The sequence below is a fragment of the Cryptomeria japonica genome, chromosome 8, assembly GCF_030272615.1.
Source record: "Cryptomeria japonica chromosome 8, Sugi_1.0, whole genome shotgun sequence".
Classification (NCBI taxonomy): domain Eukaryota; kingdom Viridiplantae; phylum Streptophyta; class Pinopsida; order Cupressales; family Cupressaceae; genus Cryptomeria; species Cryptomeria japonica.
Window position 1 is genome coordinate 400,225,742 of NC_081412.1, and position 23,329 is coordinate 400,249,070.

General features: G+C 37.2%; 1 protein-coding gene across 1 annotated transcript in view; it reads right to left on the reverse strand.

Moving 5' to 3' along the window:
• Positions 1-6,700: 6,700 nt before the first annotated feature.
• The window catches only part of LOC131079450 (uncharacterized), a 163,074-nt gene continuing 146,445 nt past the window's right edge, over positions 6,701-23,329 (reverse strand). Inside the window, exons 23-24 of the mRNA XM_058017404.2 lie at positions 7,199-7,304; positions 6,701-7,089 (exon numbers count right to left, since the gene is read on the reverse strand). Coding sequence (XP_057873387.2) covers positions 7,039-7,089; positions 7,199-7,304 — 157 coding nt within the window. The 3' untranslated portion in view covers positions 6,701-7,038. The remainder of the gene's footprint in view (positions 7,090-7,198; positions 7,305-23,329) is intronic.

The following is a 23,329-nucleotide window of genomic DNA, read 5'->3' on the forward strand; positions in this document are numbered from 1 at the left end:
GTCATTTCCCACAAGTCTAAATCTCATTTTTCACTCATTTCTCCATTTTTTGTTTTACAAGTATACTTGCATTCTAGTTTTAAAAGTCTAATTGCATGTTCATTCTTCCCAACTTGTAAAATTTTACCCAAGATCCGAAATTGGTCAAAGTCATATTCCTACCATTCCCATTTATTTCCCATCTTTCTCTTAGAAAATCGTGAATTGAGAGGGTTGAAGTTCTTCCCATTTGAAGAAGGAAAAATGTTAGTTGCAGTTGATTATGATGTTGCCTTAACACTTTTAAGTCTTCATCGCAGTATACCAGGTTATCCTTCAATGTCAAATTTACCATCCTCTCCTATTCCGAAGAAGATGAAGTATAAATATGACAAGTACCAGAATGAAGTTTCAACTTCGCAAGTTTCCTCTCCTTTGGATCACATAAAAGACACGAAGATAGGGCATGTGAACATGTCAGAATTCGTCAAGAGAGTCGAGGATCCGCATGAAAGTAATATGCAGCGGCTGTTGGACAGCCTCATCCATCATGCATCCTCTTTTTCAATGGTTGCCCTAGAACCTGAATTTGTTCTCGCTTGCGCCCATCGCTTTGATAAGGAGACGAGAACCATTAAAAATGATGATGGTGAGACAATAATCCGCTTTGATGCAGATACAATTGAGAAAGTCTTCAGAATACCACCAACTCCTGTTTATATGGAAATTTCAAATGATAGTGCAGCCGAGTACTATGTCAAGAGGGAAAAGGACAGCAAACGTCATATTAACAAGTGGATTCATGAGCCACGACTCGCCTTCTCAAGGTGGGCTAAGTTGTACCACTGTGACTTTAAGTGGGAAATTGGAGGCATCATAACTCTCCTTAGCAGGATGATGGGTCTTGAACACTCTAATGTTTTTGAACCCTAGATGTATCAGTTTACCATGTTCATAAGGCAATCCCATCATATATCATGGGGAGATTTTATCAGTGATACTTTGTGCGAGCAACTTGCCGCAGTCTCTACCACCATGACTTTCTACATAAAATCATACTTAGTGTATTTGGCAACGTCACTCAGACATTTCTCTGGTCTTTCTACCAAGGGTGACCGCTCGCTTATACCTATGTGGGAATATTATGATCAGCTACCTTTGAGACCCAACAGATTACATTTAAGAAGAGTTCAAGTTGCATTCTTTGGTTACTTCATGTGCCAATTTGACAAGACTCTAAAGAACAGAAGGGTGTCAGATGAAGCATGGGAAAGAGTCAATGAGTATGGGTGCTTATTTCTTCAATTCCCAACTTTCACTTATGTGAGGGTCGGATGCTACAGTGAGCAACCATACATGCTCCCTAGATACCCGACCAATAAGATCATTTTTATGGAGTTGGGAAGACAAATCATGGTTGTGCACGCTCATCAATCTGTCAGACATAAAGTCGAAATGGGGATTTCTACAACAAACCCATTGAAGATTGGTCGATATTCACTTGTTACATCTGTCAAAGTCAAAGATATAGAGATTGAGATGCAAGAGATTAAACTCAAAAGGTTTAAGTCTAGGGCAAGTTTTGATTACTGGGGTATGAAGGAAAAGATCAAAAACTCCTTCGTGCACGTGCATCGTATTGAGGATATCTGGGTAGATCTTCGTACAGAAATGGAGGTTCTCAAAATGGACTACTGTATGCTTACCGTTGAGCAGGTTATTGATCTGAACCTGGTGGACATTCTACAAGGAATGATCGATGATGGTCATGTGCTCGATCCACAGCACGTCTCATGAAGGGTTGAGGAAGCCCCACTTCCTTTAATCCAATGGTCGCATAAAGAATGCACGTCCACTCTTGAAAGATTTCAACCTATCCTAGCTAACACCAACACTTGGCTCAAAGGTAATGGTGTTAGACTCATCAAGATCAAGGTTGGGAAAGAAGATGACTCTACAAGGCCTCTTGGACGTAAGTCTAAGATTCAAGTTGACAACAAGGAAGGTGCATCATCTTCAAGCACCAAGATCAAATTGCGGGTTAATCGAGCAGTAGTGCTTCCTCCTGAGGAGGTGACAGTTCCTGGAAAGGAAAAGTCTTGGTTTCACGTTCATGTGATTGATCCTGATAATCCAGAAGAAGGACAACAATCAAAAGATGCTCCTAAGTCTCTAGCTTCGGACTCACCTTATGAGATTCCTTCTTCAGTTCCCATTGAGACGCCTCTTTCTCCTCCTGACATAATAGTGGAAGAGTCTCTTCAGAATGTCGTTCCTATTTCAACAGTTGAGCCACCTCTTGATCATCAACAAGAGGGTTTGCTGGAAATTCTGAGGATACTCATGCATGTATCCAATTGTCAGAGATTGATACCTCTACTTTTGGCTTTGATGAATTTATGAGACAATCTTCATGCCCATTGGTTACTAAGAAAACCATGGTCGCCATCCAAACAGATACTCCTCCCAGGGTGACCACGGTTGTTCAAACAGAAATTGCTTCTCCTTCACCTTCGACAACTACTAAAGGAGAACTAGTCGTTTTACCTCTATGGCTTAGTTCTTTTACCCCAAAGAGGAAGAAGCAGGAAATCTCTCCTTATGTCTTTGACTATCAGCAAATGTCTTTAACTATCAGCAACTCAAGCAGTCTAGGCCCAAGGTTGCTAAAAAGGCCAAGATAGTTTCAAGAGTAACTGTTGATAGCAATAAGATGAAAGTGGCAGAAATTGTTGAGTCCCTTGCGAATAAGTCACGTGAGGAAACGCAAGTTGTTGATTACAAGGTTACAAGGATAGAATTGGGCAAACAGACGCATGAGGTGGTCAAACTTGATGCCCAGCAATTCGTAGCCTCACTAGTGCAACGGTATGATGAGATTCTAGCAAAGAAAGACAAGCTAGAAGAGGAGAACCGGCAACTTGTTGCAGCTGTTCACTAAATTACAAGACCTGCTGGCGAAGGGACTAATCCTACAAGTTCTTCCGGTTCCCAAGAGTCAATTCGAAGAGTTGAAAGAGTTGCTCAAAAAGTACAAGCATTGGAATCTTGGGTGGATCAACTTCATGATCTATGTGCACAAGTGTTGAAAGACATTTTCCAAATGATGTCTAAGTTGGAGACCATTGAAGAAAAGTTGAATCATACCTCTGACACTTTCAAACAGAATTTGGAAAGGGTAGAAGGTAGTTTGACAATTTGGCGCACCATGCCCCCAACAACAATTGAATGTTCTTCGAGAGCATGTCATTATTCTTTCTAGGGTCATGTACTTGGAATTTGAAGAACTTTTGGAGAATAAAGCCCTTGTTCTCAAATCCCTCATTGAGGAGATTGATGATGCAATGAGATTGCGAGGTGAAGTATTCCAAGGCATTGTTTCCCATTGTGAGAAGGCCTCTTGCAACATAATGAGTTAGAATGGAGAGCTGATACCAAAAGAAGAAATGCTCGCAGATCTACAGATGAGGATTCAAAATGAATGGAGGAGCAAACAATTATCAGCTACTTCAATTCAGGTTCTGATGAAACATCAAATCTTTTTGCACGAAATCCAGTCCATCTTGGAGAAGAATGATTCTATGCTTCTTTGATGCCATGATACCATTGCGAAGCCCATGGTTGTTGCCAAGAACACCCACGAACCGAATCCTGTTGAGCTACGAATGATCATCCATAAGTTCGAAGGATTCATGTCTTCACATGCTGCAGCTTAAGTGTTTTTCAAAACTTAGTTGTATTTTTCCAAATCTGTAATCTCTTAGGTTTAGTTTTTCTTTTGACAAGTTGCATGTAAAAGTCTTTTGTAAATTGCAAGTTAAGTCTTTACTTGCACTTTTGTAATTACATGTAAGGCAACTACAAGTTGTGTTCAGTTAGTTAGGATCCTCCCACTTTTTTCTCAAGACTCCTCTTCTATAAATACTTGAAGGGTCTATTGTAATTTTTATCCTTTGAGAAAGCAAGCAAAAACTCTGCCAAATTTACAGCAAAGAAATCTTTGAGAATTCATGTGTGAATTCAAGAATTAAAGAAATAGAAGGAAATTGTTCAAGCTTTGAGTCTTTGTGCTACATTCTTGAGTTTGTGTTCTATATCATCTTTCTTGCAAGTGTTCCTTCAAAGAAGTTAATCGAATTTGATTTGCAGTCTTTGTGCTGCAAGTATTTGAGGTTAATATAAATTAGAATAAATATTCTTTTGAGAGGACCTGTAAGCCTTTGTACTTGCATTTATTCTTAAGAGAATTTAGAAGCAAATTTTGTGAAAAATGGTTGAGTCTTTGAGCTTATACTACTTCCCATTGTTTTATGTAGAAAAGAATAAGATATTCCAATCTTTAAGCTCTTATAATTTGTTCTTGATAGCGTTAGTATAAAAAATGGTAGATAGGTCTTCATATAATCAAGACTTTGAACTTGATATTGTTGTCCCGTCCCGAAGGAAGTGACAGAAGTCTTCGAAATTTCAAGAAACCTCATTTCCTTTCTCATTTCATTTCAAAAGTTGTTACTATTGTTTTATATTAAATTGCTATCACTTTTTTGTGAAGAGAAAAGGATATTGGTTTTCTTGAAAGAAGAAGAAAGATTGTTGTTCCATCCTATTTTATTTTTAAACTTGTAGTTAGATAGGGGGGGCTTCCCTTAATTAGGACAATTTTACTCACACACTGTGGTTGAAACCACAATTTTGTATATTTCTCCAAGTGTACAAAATTTTCAACCAACAAACTGCTCAGTAATCAATGCAACCATTGAGTTATTCTCCATTGTGGATATCAATCGAGGGGTAAAAGATTTCAAGAGAAAAAGTGTGCGATTTAGATGGGCTGCAAGCAAAATATTTAAACATCAAGAGATTGAAGCCATTCAAGAGGGTTTCTCAAGGGATTGGATGAGTAGTGTTGCTTTGCCTCTATAAACAAGATGATATTAATTAATCTGTCAAATTACAACACTATTATGGTGAATCTCACTCTTATAAAACTTTTTGGGGTTATGGTTGAATAGAGAAATGGCAACTGGGAAAAAAAGGGACGAGTAGGCTTTAGATTCAAACACTCCACTACTAATTATTGTGTCACCCTTAGATACTTGATTGAAAAGATAAGGGACACCCAAAGTGTCAAGGCTTTTTGTTGCCTTGTGGCCTTCAAAAACCTTTGACATTATGCCTCATGACAAACTATGGAATAGGTTGGAAGAACTCGAAATTCCAAAGGAGCTTAGAGCAACAATTCATAAGCTTTATGAATAGGTCAAAGCCAAAATTAGAACAAGTGACAAAATGTCCAAGTGCTTTTGTAGTGATATTGACATCAAATAGGGCCACCTACTCTCCCAACTTTGTTCAGATTATACAATTATAAGTTAGAGTGAATAAATAAAGTTGGCAATGAGGGAGTTCAGCTTGCTAGATACATAATAAAGTTGCTCTTATATGAAAATGATCCCATCCTAATTGTAATAACAATTCATAATTTGAGAGAGCACTTGAGGGCTCTAGAACTTTTTTTGTCAATAAACAATAGAAAAAAAGAAACAAATTTACTTTCTTTTTAAAGGTAATCCAGTAGAAAAAGTGAAGAATACAAGTACAACACACTCTTTTCACAAACTCAATTGGAAAACATATAGAGCAAAAAGAATTCAAGGGTGCTGAAGAGCATTCATTATATTCACTGCGATAAATGCAAGGGTGCAAAATTATGGAATTGAAAAACCAAGACAATCCTATTTGGTTTGCTTGTCACTCCAGTGACCCTTTATGAATTTGAAATTTGGGGCACTAACATGTCAGATAAGAAATGGAAGTATGTGGAAAGAATTCAAAAACATTTAATCATAAGCATACTCAAAACTAAGATTTCAATTCCCAACAGTATTTTATTAGCTGAAACATATACTTTCCCTTTAGAAGCATCAGCTATGGCCCAAGTGTTAAATTGCTTGAAAAAGCTCTAGGCCTAGGCTGTTTATTGAGAAAGAATAGGTGGATGAAACAAAATGACAAATGGATAAATAAATGGGAAATTAATTTGCAAGAATGTCCAAATACTAATGATGAAATAAAAAAGTATGTCAAGAAAAATTCAAGACTGCCATGTAGACAAAGCAAATTGGTCAAAAGAAAGCTTACCGTATCAAATAATTTAACCCTGCATGGGATCATGTTGAAAAATCTTACATAGAAGCTGATATTAAGTGGAAAGCAAAAGAAATTGACAGCCCAATTAAAGACTACCTCGCATCATCTTATGTGTGAAACCAACAGATGATGAATGCCTAAGGAGCAGTGGGAAATTAGAACATGCCTATTTTGCAACAAAGGTGTGGCTCAGATAGTATGGCACATCATGGAGTGCCTGACCTACAATGACATTTGTATCAACTACGAAGACATCTTAAGAGTAGACAATCTAAATGTCTTATTTGAGAAGGCAAGTCTGGGCAAAGCTGTGAACCTTTTGATCAAGATCTACTGCAGAAGATCTGACATCAAAGAAATTTACAAACCTTATAAAGCTGCCATGACGTTGTGTTCCAAGGCAAGACTTGTTTGCTGCTCTTTTGTTGCTGCCCATGGTCCCATAGGCTGCTTTGGTCTCATGGATGTTATTAAAATCTTTCAGTCATTCATTCAAGATAAACACAACTTCCCTTAACTTCATAAGATATTAAAAAAAAGATTTGGATGAAAAGCTATCAAACTCTGGCAATGCACTGAAAATAAAATCTTATTTGCTTGCAATGCCTACAACTAGACAAGAATGGAATTTCCAAAGTTTGAATTTCATATAACCAACTCTCTTTACATACATCGAAATATATATGAATTTTGCCGGTATTTAAATGGCACTGTAGCATCGACCACCACGTACTAATCATTCCCACTAGATTAGACAAGATTGTTGCTCCAATAAAACAATCTGTGCCTGATCGCCTCATAATCCTTAACTTGCCATTCTTCTTAACAGCCGCGCCTCCCATACCCAGGCCACTACTTCAATCTCAGCTTCATGATTTTGAATCGAAATACAAACTGTGAAATAAATTCTCAAAGAAGCTCACGCATACGTACAGGCCTTTTAACTGCATTTGTGAAGCCCTGTAAAGTTATTGACAAGCATAATTTAGTTGAAATTATGCGTGTCACAAATTTAACCCTTTTAAAGTATAGATTTGATACTAACAACATTCTAAAGGTAAGAAATTACCTCATTAAATTTGAAGAGCAGGGGCCTTGAATCTCTTTGTGACGTTAATAAATTCCCAGAAGATTTCTCACTAGTTTCAAATCCTTTCTGAGAAGATTTTTTGAATCTGTTTATACAGAAATAGGCCAATTAATGCAGTTCTAGTAAATAACAGATTTTCCTCTTACAGCACAATTCCACGTGCACTTTTAATTAACTAAGATCAGTGCAATTAATAAAGAAAATTACATGGTTCAGTAGAAAGACTTGTTTTGCATCATTCATTGATTATAAAATAAAACTCACATGCAAAGTTTTAGGCTAGTTTTCAGAGTGGAAACTTATACTATAATCATCACCAATAAGGCAACAATCCAGATTTTGCAAAAATTTATTGTCCTTATAACTGTGTAACTGTATACAGTACATTCCATGCCTGTCCAGAGCCCATCAACTTCAAAAATATCACAAATCCTATAGTTGTTCTCATTACAGCACCTTCGTATACCAGATTTCATCAAACAACCAAAATGGCAAAAAACAATGATTCTCCAGATCATCGTATAAAAGAAAAAATCATCTGTCGACAGCATAATGCAAGGAAAAACTTCCCATTAAAGCAAAGATATAGTAACTTAAGTCTTATTTCTAAGAATTGGCACATGTAGTGTCTTGTGAATTTTTTGCTGTCTGAAATAACACCTTGTAAAGCCTTGCCTTGCAAATCTTTAGTCAAGAACCCGGGGAGAACCAGGACCAGGCAAGAACCAGAACCCGAACCCAGGCCAAAAGGGGAAGAACCGGTAACTTAGACTTATCTCTAAGAATTGGCACATGTAGTGTCTTGTGAATTTTTTGCTGTCAGAAATGATACCTTGTAAAGCCTTGCCTTTGCAAATCTTTAGTCAATATTCCAGGGAAGAATAGTTTTTATGTTTTTATGCATACATACAGATATAGCCATTTTTATATCAAGAATTGTTTTTATGTTTCTATATATTTATACATTTATAGCCATTTTCTTTCACATATTTATGCCCCCGAATATTGACTTATGATTTGCAAGATATTTATCAAGAGTTGTTTTTTATATTTTTTTATCAAATTTTTCTGTCATTTTATCAGATTCTTTTGCCAAGCTGCATGAATACTTGCTCTCATACTATATGGAATACTATAGCACATCCAAAAATTATATAACATTTTGAAGTATACTTATATGGATATTTTGTGACCTGTTTGCATTTGGCAGGGTGTAGACACCTAAATAATTCCATCTTCACCTAATCACCCCTGATTCGCTCGTTCATCCATGCCCTAAGGCACTTTCATCTAATCATCCTATCGCCGAAGTCATAACTTCTCCCAATCATCTACTTCATCTCATCCTACCATCTAGGTCCTAATTTTATACAATCATCATTCAATTTATTCATCCGTCGTCTAGTACACATACATCATCTCTTTATCACCTAACGCCCAATAATTTAATAAAATAATCCCTCACTTATTTAATTAAATTTAACTAAAATTATTCATCCATTTAATTGATCGTTTATCCACACATTATCTATTAGTTAATTTATTTAATATTAATTTCCAACATGCACACCAATAAATCAATTAATTAAATATTTAATTGATTTAATTCCACCTCACCTAGTGGACTACCTAGTCTAATCAATCCACTCAAGACTTGCAATCCCCCTCATCAATCAAATCCACTTCACTCATTCATGGGATCAAATAACCATTTCATGCAATAGTCAACTCCCCTTGATTCTTTCATGCACCTAGTTAACTCCTCCATGCAAGCAGTTGACTAATCAGTCAGATCTATTAACTCCCAAATCAATGAGTTTGGGCCATCAAGCATGTAAATGCCCTAAGCCTAACTCAAGCTTGGGAATGTCATGCTCATTTCTTGTCTATGACCTTGATTGTTCATTTAGTACCCATACAGTTTGTAGGGTTTCAAATTGGTATGATAATCCAATGGTCTTGATGGACTGACAAAGACCCTTAGGAAGAGATTGATGCTTTTGAGGCAGTGAACTATAAGAGTACGAGGATTAATAAGTTAGTTGAATTATGTACAAGAGCGCATGATGCAATGGTTTGTCTCTTGGTTGTCTTGATGGACATCCTGCATTCAAGTCCTGAAGTGGACATTTGGTTGTCTTGGATGTCTTGGCTTGGTAGACATTAAAGTGTTGGGGATGGGGTCCCCCTTATGTGGTCAAACAGACTGGGCCTTATTAAGCCCAGATTTCACCAAAAAAAAATAGGTTTCTGCCAAAAGGCAAAATCCAGGTTGTAGGCACCTAGATGGTGCTGAGTTCAAATCTTCTTCAATACAAAAATAAAACAAAAGGTTACTTGAATTACGAAGTTGTTTTTATTCTTGGTTGTCTTATCCTGAAAATTGCTGAGATCTATTTGTGTTGAAAGAGGTATCCTTACAAGAGAATTAGATAAATGAATTCTTTTTATTATGACTGTCATATTGTCACGTGTAACTAAACAAAACCTTACTGTAATCTCAAATTGTTTTGAAGTCCTTAAGGAGACTTCTTTTAATTAGCTTCAAGTTTTCTTGATTATTTATGACACATTGATACCCTATCCTTCCTTTGAGACAAATTTTGACAAATGAATAGGAATTTAAATAAGGCTGATGTTAGCGTAGGATGAGCTGTCTAAAGATGATGGATCTGCATAATGAAATAATGTGATTCTTTTTCTTGCTATTTTGGACAAACAAAGTTAAAAAACTAATGCTACAGGTACCCAGACCTAGTGGAAGTTGAAGGGATCACCCACCTATAGTGTTAATTGTGGCAGGTACTCAGGGAGAGACACCATGCAGTCCCTGGCATAGATTAAAAACTTGACAAAACTTACCTAACTCACAAGTTCTCGCAAGTCAAAACTGCTCCCACGTCACTCACCCAAAAATTCAGGGGCAGTTCTTTTGTTAAAAATCAGTGCATTTTTGGCCAAAAACTCACTGAGTACCCACAAGTCTGACCTGAAAACTTGCCAACCAGTGCAAATCTTAATTTTTGTACCAAAAAGGTGGAGGGAAGGGACAATCACAATGCCACTGACCATGATGACATATATCCGTATTCAAATCAGGTTGCTAATGATATTAATGAGCCTGAGGAGCCCCTCTTTTCCAAAGAAGAATTACTGAAATTAATAGAGAAGCAGCAGAATGGGCAGCAATTGTAATGGCAGAAGGGAGTCAGAAGGTGAGGCCGAGGCATCAATCGAGGCTTCATTGAATGCAGCTGCCCATGATATGCTTAAGGAATATATTCCTCTCCAAGCACAATCAATAGCATCCACTTCAAGGGCACCCACACAGCCACTTAGAAGTACTACTCGTAGAAAAAAAATGTACAATATGAATATAGATTTGTAATTTTTTATCATATGACACTATGATGTGCATTGAACTTCTTTTTTGATCTAAGAATGAACAAAAAACTACTTATCAGTTCTTTAAAATTCATTTGATGCATGGTTTTTAAGATTATTCTGTCAATATGTGTGTTTTTTAATGTTCAGAAATTTTGCTGACCTCTAGCATATTTTTAATAAGTCACCAAGTCCAAGTCAAATTTGGGCCTGCCAAGTTTTGCGTATTCATGAGTTTCTAGTCTATGATCCCTAGTATAGAACAGGGTCTTGTCCATCTCCTCTATGTCTAACCACTGTAAGGTTCTAATCCAATGCTCATTTATCCCAATTAATAGAGTGGTTAGCAGCTAAGTTACCTTAAATCCTGTATTGAGTAGCTTGTAAGATAGATGTATAATAAGCATTTATTGGAATTGGAAACCTTAAGCTGAGCTAACGGTTTCTTGGAGACCTTATGTGTGGGTTAAAACGAGGTATGAAATAGGTAAATGTTTAATAAATACTTGGTCAAGTACATGATTTATGTATTCATGGTTTCCCCGTTCATAGTTAATCTTGTTCCACATTAACTGTTGTTATCTTCATGCTGTTTGTGATGACATGTACATGGCTCTCTTTTATTAGTTAAGAATATCCTTATCTGCTGTCCTTGTGAAAGGTAGGGTCATTCCAAACAAGGGGCAGTGTGCAAGAGCTCCATAAGACTCATTGGTTGGAAAGTCACACACTCTGGGGATAGTCTCCCTCTCTTCTAGCTCTTCCAAAATTGCTAGACCAGTTTGAGGCATACATTTCAAACAATAAATTCTATAAAGCAGCCACATTGTATGATAAAGTTTGATTAAATCTATCAATATACTTAATATTTAGTGTACCATCGTTAAAAGCATGATTGTACTTTAATCATATGGTGTGCTTAGGTGTATTTAATTATGATAGGGGTGAGCAATATGATCCCAATGTAATAGATATTTAATCTACTTATAGTTTTAAACAAGGCATGTATGCAGTAATTATGACATGATTTGGGCAGATTTATTTTTCTTGCTTTAATAATGAATATGTCCTTTGTATCTTCAATAATGCCATTAAAGCATTAATGGATTTCTGAACTGCAACAGTAATGAAAAAGTACTAATTATTGAAATATCCATGATAATATCTGTAATAATTATACGAATGGGTTATTTGTTCTTTTCATTGTAATAATGAAACACACAAAATACATTTTCAAGTTTTACTAAAGGAATATTTAAGTGGGTTGAACATTATTATAATTGGTTGTTAATAGAATCCAGGCAACAATAGAGAGTAGTTACTGTCTTGATCAGAAAGTTCAAGGATGCTAACCAAAAAAGAAAATCTGTATAATACCAATACCAGGCTAGAGAGGTTCTAACATTTTTCCTTTGGAGGAGGCACCATATCTTTTGGTGTTTGCGGAGTTTCTATTTTCCTGTTGTCATCCTCATTTCCATCCGTATGTGTCATAGCAGCTAATACCAAAGGCATAGTATGCACTATCGTGTTACAGGGGACTATGTGAAGTGCACACGATTATACTGAGAGGGGGAGTGGAGATTGAATCAGTGATTCAGTATAAAACAATCTTTTACTTTTTCAACTTAACAATCATAATAACATTAATTACATAATATCAGCAACATAAGATGCAACAATTACGCAACATACGTAGAACACACGATTTACGTGGAAACCGTTACGGGTGAAAACCATGGCAAAATATTGCTTATATAAATTTGTTTTACAACTTCGTAGGCACCAGCCCACAGGAGACACCAATCCCCTCAATTCGTGGGCACCAACCCCAACTACTAAGCACAAACTTAGTCAGACACCAATTCTCCTTTAGGAAACACCAACTTCCACCTCAACAAATTCTAGTCTTCTTGGGAAAAACTCTCCTTCAATAACTTCCTTGAATAATCTTCTACGATGTTCTTCTCTTGCATGTATTTGTATGATATTTCTTCTTATGCTCACATTTGCTTCCAATCCTCTTTTTTTTAATCTTTACTCATTTCACTTCTGTTCCTTGCTCTCAATTCGGATGGTAAATCCTTCTTATACCTGCTCACAACTCCTCTACAGAATCTTCATAAACCTACTTACTAATTCTTCACAAATCTGCCCCAATATGCTTCAATAAATCTGCTTGTATTTCTCTCAGAAGTCTGCTCAATCCCACTTTAAATCTGCTCATTGATTTGACTGATTTATCATATCTTCTGCTCTAATGCTGCTTGGAGATCCTATAAATCATTCTAATATCTGCTGCCATGCTTCAAATATTTTTTATTCCACGAATTCTTGAATAATAAATTTTCTTTTTATTCTTCACAAAGCTCTCTCTTATTTTTATTGCTTACTCATTCTTCCTTAATGGTATGTCTTTGTCGCTGCACTAGATCTCTCCTTTATTTCTGCCCAATCTCTTCCTCTATAACTGCAAGATCTTCTTCTTTATCTCAGCATCAGCACTTTCCTCTACATCTACATACTCCTTCTAATTCTGCCCCTTGAACTCTTAGCAGATCTGCAGGTGTAGATATGATATTTATCCTTTTTAATCCACTTAATCATTTTTTCTTCACTTCTCAAATGTATTTTTTATATCTTCTTCAATTCATGAAAGGATGAATCTCTACGAATATAGATCTCCTTTGAAAGAGTCATATCCTTTATGAAGAAATGATTACTTTCTGAAACTAATCATAACTCCTTTTATCCTTTGCTTCAAGCTGCCTTCTTAAGATTAAAATGCTGCCATTAATATGATGATAATTTCCGCCTATTAACATGTAATCACTTCTCCTTATACAAGGTAATTGTTGCCCATAATTTTTTCTTGGTAATCACTACTTACTTCTTTATTATATTTGCTGTACGTCATTAATATTAATCGCTCCACCTCATTGTTTTTTAATTGCTACACAATAATTCATCTTTATATCTCTTTCTTTGGGTGATAATACATCTAACAATTATAGTCGGCCAGCATTAATGTAAATGCAAGTATATCAATTGATGCTTATTGAAAATATACTCCTTATTTAATCACTTCTCTTCCTTAAAGTATTTGCTGCATTTAGACATTCTTGTGAATGTTTGGGCAATTTCATAAACATACATATTTCTTTAATTAGTGTGTGATCGGCCAAAGCTCCTTCCCTTAACCTTTATCACTACTCCTTAATGCTCTTTAATCACATCTTCTAATAGTCATCTTAAACGCAAGCGCTGCCTTAAAACATTGTATTTGTATGCTTCTCTTGGATGCTAATATTGAGGTCGGCCAGCATGTGAAATATATATTAATTTTTCTTTAGTAAGTTTGCTACTCCTTAACACTGAGCACTGCCCCATCATATCTCCATAGAAATTCATTCATTCATCACTCCTTTTGTATTAATTTTGGCTGATTAATATGCATTATTGTGTCTGTCTTAGGCACCAAAGTATGGCTGGCTAAGGTGAATGTGGGACAGCCAGCATTCACAATATAATTAATATTGATCCTAAAATCAGCAATGTCATAGAGTCGGCCATGTTCATAGTCGTATCCTTGGGGTGTAAACTAGATCATACACATTATAATTGTCTCTTTGCATATCTTGCTTCATTATAACAGTTGCCTTTCCTTTCGTCAATCTATCTTTGAGATCAATGACAATTAATCCAACAATCTCATACATAGCTTTTGACATCAATGACAACTTCCAACACTATGTTCAATTCACTCATAAGAGGGCAGCCTTAGCCTGATAATTATGTTCATCTGCATTGTTGGGGCATCAGAGTCAAAGCAGTTGGCTCAACTTGGCTGCAAACTATTGGCATATCGTTTAAGGTTCCCCTTCACCAGTAGAAGAGTACACCATCCTGCACAGTCAGAGTCAACATTTTGTGGAGAGGGGCATCCATAATTTGATCGGCATGAAAAAGACTTGACGTTGTTGCCTGTTTTATAGCATAAGACTGCTATGAGGCATCATCTCTGAACACTGGCCACTGAGCCTTCCACAATGCCTTCGCCAATGTCTCCATGAAGTCTCAAATTTATCATCATTCTCTCCATCTTTTTCACTTTCTTTCACTGAGCCATCAATGAACTCTTCAACATTGCTGAATTGGCTTTCAGAATCAGTGCCTTCCAGCTTGGAACTAACTTCCCTTTGGATGGTTTGGAGCATGATCATACGTCCTAAATTTAATTTGCTTAGTTTCAGGAATTGAAGATCGGCCTCTAGATTTAAATGATACCCATATTTATTCAATTCAGAACCCTGGCCCTTTATGGGCAGCTAGAAATAAACTTTTGTCTTTCTCAAAATAATTATTTATAAGCTTCATAAGATTGGAGCTGCTCCTATAAGATCAAACAAGAACAAGGAAATTGGGAAAAGAAGCGAACAATTCAAATTGTCAACAGCCTATACCTTTGTGGCTTAATAGAACATTCTCATGAAGAAACTCAAGTTCTTGAGCATTCACACCCCTGCGTTCACACTATCATCCCAACCACCATACCTACTCCATAACTATCAGCAGGATGAGCAATATTTTTTTAGTTGAATGGACCTCAAGGACCCCTCACGGTGGAGACCATGGTCTCCTTAATGATACTAAAGCATCCAAGCACATGAGCAATCCACATCAAATGAAAACAAAGGAGCAGAATGAGTGGCTTTTACAAATCTTGCATGCACACAATAGTGTGTTATGGTCACAATAAAGGCTTGAAGCTTAACATAAAAGCAGATCTTTGTGTAAAAGCTGGCACAATTTGGTTGATTGAAGGTTGCATACATGGATGTAAGTCTTGAACATTGAAGGCCTCTGTTTACTCTCGAAGGGATCTAACTTATTTACATAGAGTAAACAGGTACAAACATATGTCACATAACAATATATCATAATAGGAAAATAACATAGATCATGCCCAAAAAGATGTCTTTATTTCAAAAATATGGAATGTGTACAATTGAGAATAATCTATATTTCCAAGACAGCCATGAAATATATAGTACCTAGCGGTTGGTTAAGAGTGCCAACGGTCAGTAACTACCAACAGCTCAAAAACAAATTGTTCATTACATGGCCAATTATAAATGACAAAACATTGTTTATTATTTATGGCAGTTTTGTTGACTACATCAGCCCCCCCAAAAAAAGAAGTCGTCTTCCAGATGATGAAAACAAAATGGGGCTGGAAAACACAAAATCACTTAGAAGCAGGAGGGTGAGAGGACGTTCCTAGAAGTAAAGAAGATGCAGGGTGGATGGCCGAGAGTATCGTTGCTGCAAAAGCTGAAGGTGTTGATTCGCCATCAACTCCCTCTTGCGAGACTCCTTGACCATGTATGTTGCTTCCATCAATTTCTTATGCATCATCTTGATCTCACTACTCTTCTTCCCCAGCTATGTGTTCAGCAAAGTGATCCGCTCATACCTCTCCACCAACTGTGTGTTCAATTCTTCCACCTGTCGATCTCTCTCGACTAACTACTACTCATGCTCTCCCACGGTCTTCTCCAGAGAAGTAACCCGAGAGTGCTACTGGACCAACTAGTCTTAGTCTTTTTGCGCATGTTCAATTAAAGCTATCGAGCACGTTCCACCTAGTGGAGGACTTGCACCAGTTATGGAACATCCTAAAAGTATGTGATTGTTAGTCGACGATGGTTGAGGAACAATTCCCTCAAGACAAGTTCCATGTCATAGAGCGCTCGAAGTACCCAATCATGGCAGCCTCCAAGGTTGCGTCGCTAGGAGATCCGGGCATCTCTCATAGCCTATGTTTCCATCTTCGGCCATCCTCTGGCAATGAAGCATTTGAAGAACTCTCCATCACACTCACCTTGCATAAAATCCAAAAGGAGCTTTGTTGCTTATGCCACCAGGAGGTAGTGACCAATATCTAAGATCCTTGCAATCTCTCCCACTCGGCCAAGAAAAGCGGCCATACCATCCAACTGCCAATGATGTGGACAATGGCATTGGTAGACTTGACCCTACCATTGCCAATGATGCGGACAATGGTGTTGGTGGAATTGACCCTACCACAATTGCTCTAGAAGCAGAAGGGATGGAAACTAGTACCACTACCATCATTGGTGTTTCTGCCACTACCACTATCACTCCAACTGGCAATATGGCTACGTCACTATCCATCTCGATGGTCACCACCGCCTCAACCTCATCATTGTTGTCGTAGCTTCCAATTGCACCCAAGGCACCCAAAGACACATCCTCTGCAATAACCATGTCTTCTGCAACACACACATCCTCATCAAGCACATCCTCTGCAACAAACACATCCTTCGCGCTCTCACTGGAAGACACCTCAATATTCCCCTCCTCTTCTGCACTACTACTACTCTCATATTCTGATACTTGTTAGCACTTAAACTCTTGCGTCTGCCTCTTTTTGGTAGGATGGGCCCAGTCGCTAACATTCGTCAATGTGTCCATGTGACTCTGGTAGAAAATGGCTAGCTTAGTCAGCTCCACACGACTAAGAGGGTGAAAGTGTCCCCGCTTGTTTGCCAGTACCTAAGTGCGGACGGCATCCAAGAACAAGCCGATAGCATGCTAGGACATGTAAAAAGCCTTATGCTAGAGGCTAAGAAATTCTCGAATCTGCCCGATTGTAAACCTTCCCATTCTTAAGGCCAATCATTAAATAAATCATCCAGATGGCGATGTCAAAAGACCTACTTGCTCCAATGAGGTGGCTCTTGATCACGTCAAGAATGCACTTCCACATTGTCATCACCAAGAAGGTTTTCTTGACCCCTCTACTGCTGTTGTTATTCTATACACTATCCCACTCCTTCGGCGTCAAGTCATCATGGCATACCTATTTCGGTAAATTATCCTTCTGCAGTATTGTCATCTTTCCTTGTAGCTTGGCCACCTTGGCAACCTTGGATGGAATTTCGAACACTCGTTTAAACTCAACTGGCCAAAAGGAGAGAGTCACATCATCTCCATTGTAAAGGATGGTGGACTTCTGTGCGTGTCCATCATAATGCACTACTAGAGCTTTCAAAATGAGCTCGAACTCCCCTATATTGAAAACAAGCATCTGAATCACCTTCTCCACCTCCATGTGCCTAAGAACCATCTTGACGTTGTGGTTCTCATTTGTCTCTTGCTACCATGGGCGGTAGTCAATGCTGCTCAAACTTTCCCAAGTGAGAGTGTCGGCTTTAATCCTGCCATCTCCAATCTGCACACGAGGTCGAACCTTCTTACTTTTGCTACTACTGCCAGTTGCCATTGTTGACATTGTTGCTAAATGGGAAGCTTGGCCTTTATAAACGTGGCGTTGGTTGTTATGGTAACTACCACCGCTGCCTCCCGATTGGCTGGTGTTCCCAAAACTGTTTTTCACCATGTGTGAAATGCTATTGTGCAGATTGGCCAAGTTCTTTCCCTATGTGCAAACTAGAATTCTTTTCACTATACGACACGTCTTCCTTTCCTTACAGATGCCTTGCCTCCTTGCCATACAATTGGGTGCTTCTCAATTCCAATACAACCTAATGTCCTTCAAGTACAACTCGATACCTTTCGTACGAGTACGTGCTTGTGGTGTACAGCTGCAGCACTTTACGTACAGCCCAGCAATCCTCTTTCCTGTCGTACAGCCCAAGGTCCCTATACAACATGCTATGTTTGTGCCGACTCACTTCCTCGTATGGTCTCATCTTCTCCCCTTATGGTAACTTTCTCTCCTTGTAGTCTTCCCCTACCCACGTACGGAACTCTAACTTCCCTGTACGGCTCTCCTTCCTCTTGCCTGTACAACATGCTCTCTACTTGGCACGTACAAATCTTTGACTTCCTCATACGACGTGCTCTCTATCTAACATGCACAGATTTCTAACTTCATTGTGCTCCCCTATACAGCTCTGCTAGTTGTGCATGTACAACATACGGTCCAATTTGTTTGAAGACCTCTAGTACAACCATGCTTGCTTCACCTTAGACTCTGCCTACTCCATGTACGGCTTCCTGTCGTACGCCTTCTTCCATTTGCTGCCATCTACCCTTCCCCATATGACATACAGCTTCAGTCCATACAGGTCTCTGCAATCACATACGAATTCCCTATGCCACTTGCCTCTACCAATTTCGCTATTTTCCTTCTTGCCAGTTTTACTTTTCTCCTTGCCAAATTTATTTGTAGGGAAGAATAAACCTGTGGACTTGCTTTATAGTGGACTCCTCCATTTAGGGTTAGCTTCCTGATCAAATCCTTTATTAACTTTATAAAAAATAATTTCCTTCACTTAATATCCCTTGATTCTTTTATTTTTAATATTTGGCTACCTTTTATTCTTTTCCATTGTTTTAATTTCCCAATTAACTTCATAACTATTATTTTATTTTTGAAACTCCTTTGCACTCCTTTGCCAACTGCAACCTCCCTATCTTGATTTAACTCATTTCTACATGCAAAAAAAAAAATTATAGGCAAGTCGGAGCCTTGAAAAAACATTTTGAGCGGGTTTGAAGGCGGAGCTAGAAAAACCAACATCGGTGAGCAATGAGGAGTGAAGTAGCAAGAGAAGTGAAAGAGGTGAGTGAATCTTTCATTTTTTTTTCAAAGTTTTAACAGATAGAATGTATGATTTTTCTTTTCTATTTTGAATTTGCACTTGCATATTGTTTCACAAAATAAAACAACATCAGTGGCAGCAATGAGAGTAATGAGCATGACGAGATGGAAGAAAGAAATGAAAATCAAAATGTGAGAGTTTCAAACTCACTTGGGGGTTCATCAAAGTGTAGGAGTGCTATGGGTGAAAGGGGACAGCCACAAAATCCATTTTAGTCTCACTTTGAAGTTTTAGAACCTTATGCAAAAAGCCCTTTTAATCCCAAAAATCCTTTTCTCCAATCTGTGACAGCCCTAGATAAAGATGAAAAGAAAAATTCAGGAGGCACTACAGAGTGTGATCCAAAACGTTGATGCTAAAAATTCTTGAACGCAATCTAATCTAGAAGCAGCTACAATAATTCAATGGATTGTGGAAACTTGATTTCATTAATTTGAATGATTGCTTTTGGGTAAGCTCAAAGATCACACCCAAATGAGATGCAAATGTTTAATACAAGTTTTGTATCAGAGTCTATTGTCATGGCACACAAAACATTGGAGAGAGCACTAATCAACAAAAGGAAAGAGTTAACACATATAAGGGATAGGATTACTGATATGCTATCATTTCCTCAACCTGCCAACTAGCTCCTTAACAAATTGAAGAGTAGAGAACTAAAGGATTATGCTTTAATTGTGATAGAAAGTACAATCAAGCGATTAAGTGTGGAGAAAAGTAATCGTTCTACATTGAAGTTGCCAATAATAAAGAAATGGAAGAAGAGTTGTTAGGGGAGGCTGATGAAGAGACAAGGGAAAAAACCAAAAAATACAACCATTTCTTGCCATGCCCTTTCAGGAATTAGCACTCCACAAACTATTAAGGCAATGGGTGTTTTGAAAAAGCATAAGGTAGCAATATTAATTAAATCACGTAGTACTTCTAACTTCATCAACAGTAAATCGGATATACATTAAACTGTTTTGTCCATCCAGCTCCAAAGTTTCAAGTCACGATTGTAGATGGTGGAATAGTTAGCTGTTCTAGAAAATTTAATAGTATTAAGCTCTCCATGGAAGAATATCAACTGGATAATCATATGTTTTCCATTCCTATGGGTGGAGTCGATATTGTTATGGGTGTTCAATGGCTAACTACCTTTGAAACGATTGAAATGAATTTCCAAGAGCTTTTTGTGTGTTTCGAGTCAGAGGGAAGGAAATTTGAGCTACATGGGCTCGTGCATAATCACCACAATCAAATGTAGAAGATTCTAGAAAGAAGTAGATGGGTTTGTGGCTCAATTATTTTCCATAGAGGCACAACCAAAAAAGGGGCCTACAACGACAAACCTGTTGGGTCTCAAATCAACAGATTGGATAGGTTCTAAGGAAATGCCAACTCCTATGATCAAACCCTCCAATTGACTTGGCCAACTTATAGAGTGAACCTATTTGGTTACTAACTCTCTCACTTTAGGCTCTGCAGGACCTAGGCGGGTATACCTACTCACTAGTTGTTCCTTCAACTAATGCTTTTTATAGCAGATTTAGTATCTTGATCTGGCTTCCTCCTATCTCAGAATGGCATAAGTTCCTAGGATGGAGATACAGCAGATGAGTTCAAGATTGTTGTTGTAGAAGCTATTTGATCTTTGTGCTTAGAATTTTAGTGTCTTAATATGATATCTCCTAGTCTCAGAATGGCATAAGTTTCTCAAACAGATTGATTTCAGATGTGTGTATTGATCTATGTATCTTACAAAGGTATATATGTTACACTTTGGCTAAATTACCTTACTATACCTACTCTACTAATCCTAATGCTTAAAAGTAAAGGGTAATTGGGATGGTTAAAGGGTTTGTTTACAAATGATCAGTGCCTTTCCTCTTATTTGGGCTACAGAGTCTTATATTTCTTCAGGACTTATTGTGTAAACTTATGAGACAGTTTTTAAACCCACCCCCTCTCGATGAGTCTGTCAGTTACTGTTTCTTATGAGCTCTACTTCAATGTCTATATTGTAAACCGCTTGAATGAATTTAACCCTAACTTTAAGAGACCATCCAAGGAAGAAATACAGGGAACAATTACAATTCACAAGTAAATCTTTTTTGATCCAAATCTACAATATGAAACACAAAATTTCACTGGAAGAACACAAATAACCTTATCTCCTTTAGATAATATCACAAGCAATTGCCTTTTGAAATTATGTTAACTCTCAACACATATGAGAAAGAAAATGCAACTGGTATAATTTTTGATAAAAAGTTTAGAAGTACAAAATTGCCTCCACCTCTTGTATCTCTCCTTCTTCTCTCTTTACATTTTACATCACACATATATATGTGTTTGAATGGTTTTCATACCCCTTTGGGTGAAAAGACACCCCCCTTTTAAATAAAAATAATTCCAAATCCCGAAATTGCCTTAGTTTATGTAATTAATTGTCACTTTACAAGTTGTTTAGGCATATTAGAGGTATTTTAAGGCTATTTTATGGGTATATAATGGATAAATGGTCTTTAAATGATGTAAATACCCCCTTTGGTGCTTCACACTCCATTTTTTATGCCCATTATTGTGTTTATGTTATGGTTTCATATTGTGCAACAAATATAAAATATATTACTTGTACCTATTCAATATATATATATGTATATATATATTTAGAATTTTTCTTGCTCCTTGTCTTGGAATTTGGAATTCTAAAAATTGCAAATTTTAGGGTTCCAACAAAACCTACAAGCTTAATGCTATCAGATTTCCAGATTGTGCATGAAACCTACAAGCTATTGTGGAGAAACATTCAATAGTCTTTGGAGCTGCACCAAAAGGATTTCCTCCCAAAAGGGGTCATGACCATGCAATTCAGCTAGCGCTAGGGTGCCAACCACCTAACATTAGGCCTTACAAGTACCCATATGTCCAAATGAGTGAAATTGAGAGGATGGTACAAGAGATGTTAAAGTAGGAATTATCCATCATAGTCAAAGTGTTTATTATTCTCTAATGGTGACGGTAGATAAGAAGGATGACACTTGGTGCATGTATCTAGATTGTAGAGAACTCAACAAGTACACCATCACAGATAAGTTTACTATTCCAATCATTGATGATTTCTTAGATGAACCAAATGAAGCCATGTTTTTTTTTACAAAACTTGATCTTAGATCAAGAAATCACCAAATTAGAATTAAGGAGAAAGATATTCCCAAGATGACATTTAGAACTCGTAAGGATCAATATGAGTTTTACATTCCAACATTTGATGAATTTCATCTTTAAGCCATTTATAGGAAGTTTTTATTAGTGTTCTTTGATGATAGTATTGATTTATAGCAAGACATGAGAAGACCATTTGCACAATGTTGATCAAGCAATATGAATTCTCCAACAAAATCAGTTTTATGCTAAATGTTCTAAGTATGCTTTTGCACCCAAAGAGGTCACGTACTTAGTTCACATTTGTGTTTCATGAAAGAGTAAGAGTTGATCCAAACAAAATCAACCTTCTGATGAAGTGGGAAACTCCTAAAAGTCAAACCATTAAAAGTTTGAGGGGTTTCCTCGGATTCACTAGATAATATAGAAGATTTGTAAAGAATTATGGCCACATAGAAACACCCCTCACAACACTTTGGAAAACGGATACTTTCCTATGGAATGAGGTTGTTGAAATAGCATTTTAGAGACTTAAGAAGGCTGTGTACCACTCCAAATTTCACCAAGAATTTTATTAAGTGTGCTGCTTTGAGGAATGGTATAGAAGCAATTCTTATGAAAGAAGTCAGGCCCATTACTTTTAAAACTCTTCAATTGAAAAGTAAGAATCAACTCAAACCTATCTATAAAAAGGAAATGCTAGTGATTTTACATGCAGTCAAACAATGGAGGCCATATATGATGGGTCAACACTTTAAAGTAAAGACAGATCATAATAGCCTAAAATATTTATTGAAGCGAAGATTATCCTCTAAAACCAACCAAAATAAGTCACTAAGATGTTGGGATATGAATTTAAGCTCATTTATATTAAAAGCGAAGAAGAATATACCGAATAATGCATCATCCAAACAAGATGATA